Consider the following 6,026-nt stretch of genomic DNA (forward strand, 5'->3'; position numbering starts at 1 on the left):
TTCGACAGTGATAGAGGAAGGGACCGGCACCGCGAAAAGAGTGGAAGCCGAGAGAGGGATGATCATGACAGGGAAAGGAGCAGGGACAGAGATAGGGACCGGGACCGGAGAAGACGGGCCAAATAAGAACATTTCAGGTTCTCTATTAGCAGAGATCTGTCGCCTGAAGTTGGCTTTTGCCATCATAGGGAGATTTTGGCAAATGTGATATGGGAAATAGGAATGAAGTGTCTGCAAGGAAATTGTGTTACTATATAGACTACTACCTTTGAAAATGTTGAATAGAATCTGGCTAATGAAACATTCATAATTTATGCTAAGATGTAATTTCAAGATTTGAAATCTTAATTTTGTCAATGAATTAATGTTGCCCTAGCATTGCATGTATTTTAGATCAAAGAGAGTAATTTGGCTGAAATTTTCCAATGGTGTATTTTTGTTTCTGGTTGTTGAATTATTAAAGGATAAACGGGTCACAGCTAAAAAGATGAATTTCTGATAACATAGATGTTATTGGATTTTGTTGGTTTTAACAAAGACGTTAAAAAATATTGTATTGAGTTGGCCAATTGGGTAAGATTTGTCAACTAATTAGTCAATCCAGTTTTATGGACGAGTAGCACGTAATAAGAAATTATTGCATGCTTTTTTAGAACGATGATGCTGAACTCATTCATAATTTCTTCTTGGACCAAGAATTTCATTTTTAATTAATAATCAAAGGCATAAGCCTGGAACAATACAAAGATTTTACATAATACTATCAACATAATGAAGGTTGTGATGTTATACATCCATTATTAGTGAAAAACATGAGAAAACTGTTATATTTATTAACAATAGACCCATGATAAGAAATAATGAAAGATTACCTTTTGCCTTTAAAGGGTCTCTATTGCCTTCAAATTCATACAACATACAAGCAACTTTGAATGTCTTCCAATACTCAAATTTTATTTTCCATATCAATTTTTCTATCACAACATATATCACATTTTTACATCACCTAATGATAGACAAAGTTCTAAACTTCTAATCACTTACCTGTAAGGATTCACTGATTCACATGATTGGTATTACACAATATTTATGCCAACTTTGATTTTTCTATACATTTCTACACAAACTGAAACTTAAAGGGTGCATAAGTATTAACTTGCACCCTACGGCCTCAAGACTTTAGGGCCTGCGTTGGAGGCCATCCAAGAAGATATCACATCCACAAGCTGATCCATGTCCTTCGACACTTCTGCACGGAGGACTTGTGAGTCGATACCAAAAGTGTTCCCTACTTCTTTGGCAACTGTCTCCCATGGTGTTCCTACCGTAAGATTTGACAAAATCTCACTTCCGCGATTAACGGCATCGGCCATTGCTGGTGGAACATCTGGTAAGGCCTGTAAGGAGTGTAATAAAAATTTAAGGATGGTAGTAGCAGCATCTATAGAGATCAATTTATAATTGCAAGAACTAGAAATACCTGCTGCAATGGAAGACCATGATCTCCAGGCAGCTTGCGAATTGACATGTCTAGCACTGAGCTAATTGCTGCTTCTGAACTAAGCACCTGTGCTAGAGTTGGGGTTTCATCTATTAAATCATCCTTGAATTTTATCAGAAGATTCCTGGATATGCCATAATATGATTTTATCTGAAGAAACAAGAAACAAAATAGCACATAAATACAATTTTATTTAATGTATTCCTAACAACCAGAGTTTCAATAAGAGCCTCACAAACTTTGGTGTTTGGACTATTTTTGTATAAAAAATAATCCTGAGATAACTATCAGTTGAAGTTGATGCAGTTAGGAACCTAATCTAATTAGAATTTAGACAAGGATTCTAAACTAACTACAACAAACCAAGATGCTTGCTGAGAGGTTATGCAGCATAAGGGATAAAATAAATCCTTCTCAAAATTACTTTAATGGGAAGCATATTAACAAACAAAGATGTCACATACAAGTCGACGTGTTTCCTCAGGCCTTGGTATAAAATCTTCTCTTCCTTTGACCAAATCCATGTACAAGGGGGGGAGCTGCTCAACTAAAGGAAGAACCTGTTTCATAATGGGGGGACTAACATTTTCGAATTGTTTCAGAGTCATCTCTGCCTGCAAGTGTTTCGTGTGTGAAATTAGCCATCTAAAGAAGTAACATCAATAGAAAAAGGCATATTTATCAGTCCTTCCAAATAGGATGGAAATTAACAGTTTCCCCACACTCAAAATATTAATCAACAAGGATTTTGCTGAAATTTATGCAATTAGTAAATTACTTTATTGCACTCAAGGGAAATTATAGTACCCTTTGTTGAGTGTTGAGACATGGTCAAAAGATGAGGAATTGAATTCCCCTCGTATTTGTAATATAGCACTTGACTCCCTAACTTATAAACATCATATAGCAACAACCTCCCTTGAGAAAATCTAGGCTGGTTCATCTTTTAATTTGTTGGTAAAACTCTCCAATTCAATTTCCCTATCCTGAATTTCAAAAGCTTTTTGCAAGAGAAACAAATTGTCATCATAAGGAACATTTATTTTTTTTTATAAAAAATGCGATATGGCAAATTTGTCTTTCACATAAATAAAGTAACACCACCTTAAGTTTCTATGAACTTGACTAAAACAATGTGTTACAGTATCATGTTAAGAGTTTGACTGAAAAAAAGGTCCTGTAGTATAGACCTATATGAATATAGGATTATACACCAAAAGGAGCAAGATATTTATAGAATTTTTGTCTACATCTTAATATGACCGTTCCTTCATCTCTTCCCCTTCTTTTGTCAACTTGAAGGGAAGGTTGTTGTAATACGACATTAATCAGTGAAGGAGCCAAAGTCTATTTAACATACCTCAAGGGAGGTTATTGATTTTTCTCCTATGAAACATAAATAGATGTCTTCTCAATATCCGAGCAAGGTAGTTTATGCAGCAATACTGACCCCTGCACGTAGAGTTGGTGAAGCAAAAATATCTGATAGGAGTGGACCAATGCTTTGAGCCATTGGGACAATAACTGGAGAGAACAAAGGGACAGCTGAACTTGCTTCCTATAACAATGGAACAAAAGCTAGTCAATCAAATAATAGCTTACAATAATAGCTTATATAGGAGATACTAAGAATTCTTCGCATCTTGCTTACTGCCTAAAATGGTAGAAATACTTATAAAATGAACAGTGATATAAAAAAGAAGCAAGGAATGAAGAAACGTTCTATTCTAAAGTGACCATGTTTCAAAATGAAGACCTCAAATACATAACCTTATTAAAACAGATTTTTAGGAAAAATGTTGCATCTTGGATCTTTGACTTTATACCAAGTCACTGCATATAGTGACAAATTTAGGTAGATTGCACAAGGATAGGATAATCTTCAACTTTCTCATTTTTCCTACCCATGAATTTAGATACACATTAAAGGTCAACAGCAAAGTTTTCCAAAATTTTCCCCTATTTAAATACCTTGTTGTTGAATGCCATCAGAACATTTCCACTTCTTTGCACCGCATACCTTGATCCTGAAACAATAAAGCAATTTATTGAGACAAACAACTTTAAATTCATTTATATTCCACAATCAACTTTGGCAGAAGATCTCAAACATACCTATCAAAAGGTGGACAACTGATCCCAAAGAATGGCCAACACCGAAAATGGGAAGATCTTGGATCTGAATGAATGAATGTACTCAATATTTTAACTTAAATAGGAAAAATTAAACCAGAAAGAAACTGGCCCTTGAATCATAAGTAGAAACTTACTGTTTCTTGCAACGCACGGCAGCACCTATCAAATTTGAACTGTACTTCATCTGCAATCAGGAAGTGATCAAACCCACTAGCATATGGTGTTGCAATGATCACTACACCCCTAGTAACAGGATTTTGCAATTAGCCTTTTTCATTGACAGATCCTAGATCTATGAGTGTCAGTCTCACATGATCCAAACATAAAGATAATTAACACAAGAGAAGAGAGTTTGTTAGGGAATGGATATGGGATATTGCAACAGTCCTATGCTAATATAACAATATATGCATTTGTAATAAGAAATTAGAAAGAAAAAGAAGAAAAGCTTTGGGGACACCCTATCAACATGTTATTACAATATCTTTCAACTGAATTTCCTGATCAGATTGGAATTCGAATATTTCAAGAACAAAACACAGGTACTTACTTTTCTGAGAGACGCTCAAGAAACCACCGATAGGCAAGTTGAGGCGCAGCTCCAACAAATATACCTCCAATAAAATGTGCAACAAACTTCGGTTTGGAACTTTTGGGTTTGATAATCCATGCTCCCTGAAAAATTGTACAATGAAGATGTGCTAAATTGATTAAGAATACTTTTGAAAACAAAAATGGTATGGAAAGATTTATCTGTCTCTAGAAATGAATTCTTGAAAGCAAAAGTCAAGTTGTTGCATTTGAAGTTTAAGGAACTCACAGCTACTAAGTCAGGGCAGGGTAAATAATTACAACTTCAAAAAACAAAAAGCAGATTAGTTTCTAAGAAAAATCAGTTTTCAACCATATACAAAAATCAAGTTGTAAAATCAAAATTTTCAAAAATTAGAAAGAAACATACTCAAATTATAAAAGAACATTAAATCAAAATAATATTAAGCATATACCTCCAATTCACTCCAATCTCTGGAACCCCACCAGGCATCCTGTGATTGTCTAACAGAATCCGTAACCAACCTGGAATCCAAGAAAAAAAAGCCACATTTTTTCCCCTAAGTATTTTATTTCCATTTGTAAATGCTGGTAAATGCTAAGAAAATAGTCAAGTTAGTCATAAATCCTAACATTGCAAGAGTCCATCAAAATAATCCCAATATTTGAACACCATATCATAATCTTTCAATCAGAATAATCATGATATTTTCATTTCCTAAGCTAAATTAATCCAATTAACGGATTGCAAGGACTAAGGTGATTATATTTTAAATCTCAGGACCAAATTTAATCATCCTTAATCATATTTGTTAATCTTTGATTATAGTAACATGACTTATAAACAAGAATCAACTAAGAATTATAATAAAAAAAAAAAAACCGAAAAAGTGAAGCTTTTACCTTTCAATTTGGGTGTAAACTTGAATTGCATTAGATTGGGGTCGTTCAGTGTTGTTGTTGTTGTTGTGGTTGCGGTCGTCGACGTAATTATGGTTGTTAGAGAGGTTGCAAGAGATAGTGGCGGGGACAAAACGACGCGTCGTTGAAGGTGAAAGCGAGAAGAAGGATAAACGACGGTTAGAGTTTGCGTTTTGGTGTTTGAGAGAGTAAGTTGGAGAGAGTGCAAAGAAAGACGTAGCAGAAGCCATAGCTGGCAGTTGGTTCGTTCTGGAAAGTGAAGTGAATTGAAAACCGTATCATTATTAGTTAGATCATCTCTTTTTACTTCCAAGTTGCAACTTGTTTTTAAACACATGTTCTAAAAAAAATAATTAAACAAATTAAAAAGCACCAAATTCCGAAAATTTTAGATGTTGTAAGGAGTGAAGTGCCAATTTGAACGCTCTCTGTTTTCATAAAGGTTAACGCAAGGTGGAAACTCAGTGTAGTACACTTCACGTGAAATTGATACTAGAGAGTTCGTTAGATAATTTGACTGATTTGACTAAATTTTCGTTTAATGGTTTTTAAATATCAATTTTACGTGAAGTCAACTTCACCTGAATTTTCACTCAAAAAAAGGTCACCTTAACTGTTAGTAATCTCTGTGAATTGTGAAAAAATACAATTTTTTTGATAATTTTATCGTTATTTGCTATCAGAAATAATTGAATTGTCATTAATTAGAGTTTAAGTGTCAGTCTAGAATGTTAATATTGGACAGAAAAAATCAACTTGAGTTAGTCAAATGGTCAGCTCACTCATTTATTTAAACAAGTGTTAAGAATTTAAATTTTACTTTGTGCCTGCAACAATTCATATGCATAAATTCATTGACCAACAATAGACCCTTAAATAAAATTCAGATTCGCTTTAATCTATCAGAATAGAAGAT

The 6,026-nt window shown here is 34.0% G+C and overlaps 2 protein-coding genes across 2 annotated transcripts in view; one reads left to right on the forward strand and one right to left on the reverse strand.

Annotated features, from left to right (window-relative positions):
• Nucleotides 1-443, forward strand: part of LOC127743908 (protein RRC1) — a gene marked incomplete in the record, with an annotated part of 8,542 nt that extends 8,099 nt beyond the window's left edge. The window contains 1 exon segment of the mRNA XM_052256119.1: nt 1-443. Coding sequence (XP_052112079.1) covers nt 1-126 — 126 coding nt within the window.
• Nucleotides 444-933: 490 nt separating this feature from the next.
• On the reverse strand, nt 934-5,411 carry LOC127743834 (uncharacterized). The gene is made up of 10 exons (XM_052256006.1): nt 5,093-5,411; nt 4,645-4,714; nt 4,188-4,312; nt 3,772-3,880; nt 3,617-3,680; nt 3,473-3,528; nt 2,952-3,059; nt 1,966-2,115; nt 1,481-1,651; nt 934-1,397 (listed from the first exon to the last, which is right to left on the reverse strand). The coding sequence occupies exons 1-10, from the start codon at nt 5,338-5,340 to the stop codon at nt 1,164-1,166; spliced, it is 1,335 nt and encodes a 444-aa protein (XP_052111966.1). The 5' UTR covers nt 5,341-5,411; the 3' UTR covers nt 934-1,163.
• Nucleotides 5,412-6,026: the final 615 nt, after the last annotated feature.

The sequence above is a fragment of the Arachis duranensis genome, unplaced genomic scaffold, assembly GCF_000817695.3.
Source record: "Arachis duranensis cultivar V14167 unplaced genomic scaffold, aradu.V14167.gnm2.J7QH unplaced_Scaffold_165934, whole genome shotgun sequence".
Classification (NCBI taxonomy): Eukaryota; Viridiplantae; Streptophyta; class Magnoliopsida; order Fabales; family Fabaceae; genus Arachis; species Arachis duranensis.

Bases quoted from the DNA above. Each gene is read 5' to 3' on its own strand.
- LOC127743834 (XM_052256006.1), bottom strand. From the start codon at position 5,340: ATGGCTTCTGCTACGTCTTTCTTTGCACTCTCTCCAACTTACTCTCTC. The intron at 4,313-4,644 runs GTATATGCTTAA...ACAATTTTTCAG, and splicing joins GAGATTGGAGTGAATTGGAG to GGAGCATGGATTATCAAACC. The intron at 3,060-3,472 runs GTATTTAAATAG...CCATTGTTATAG, and splicing joins TGATGGCATTCAACAACAAG to GAAGCAAGTTCAGCTGTCCC.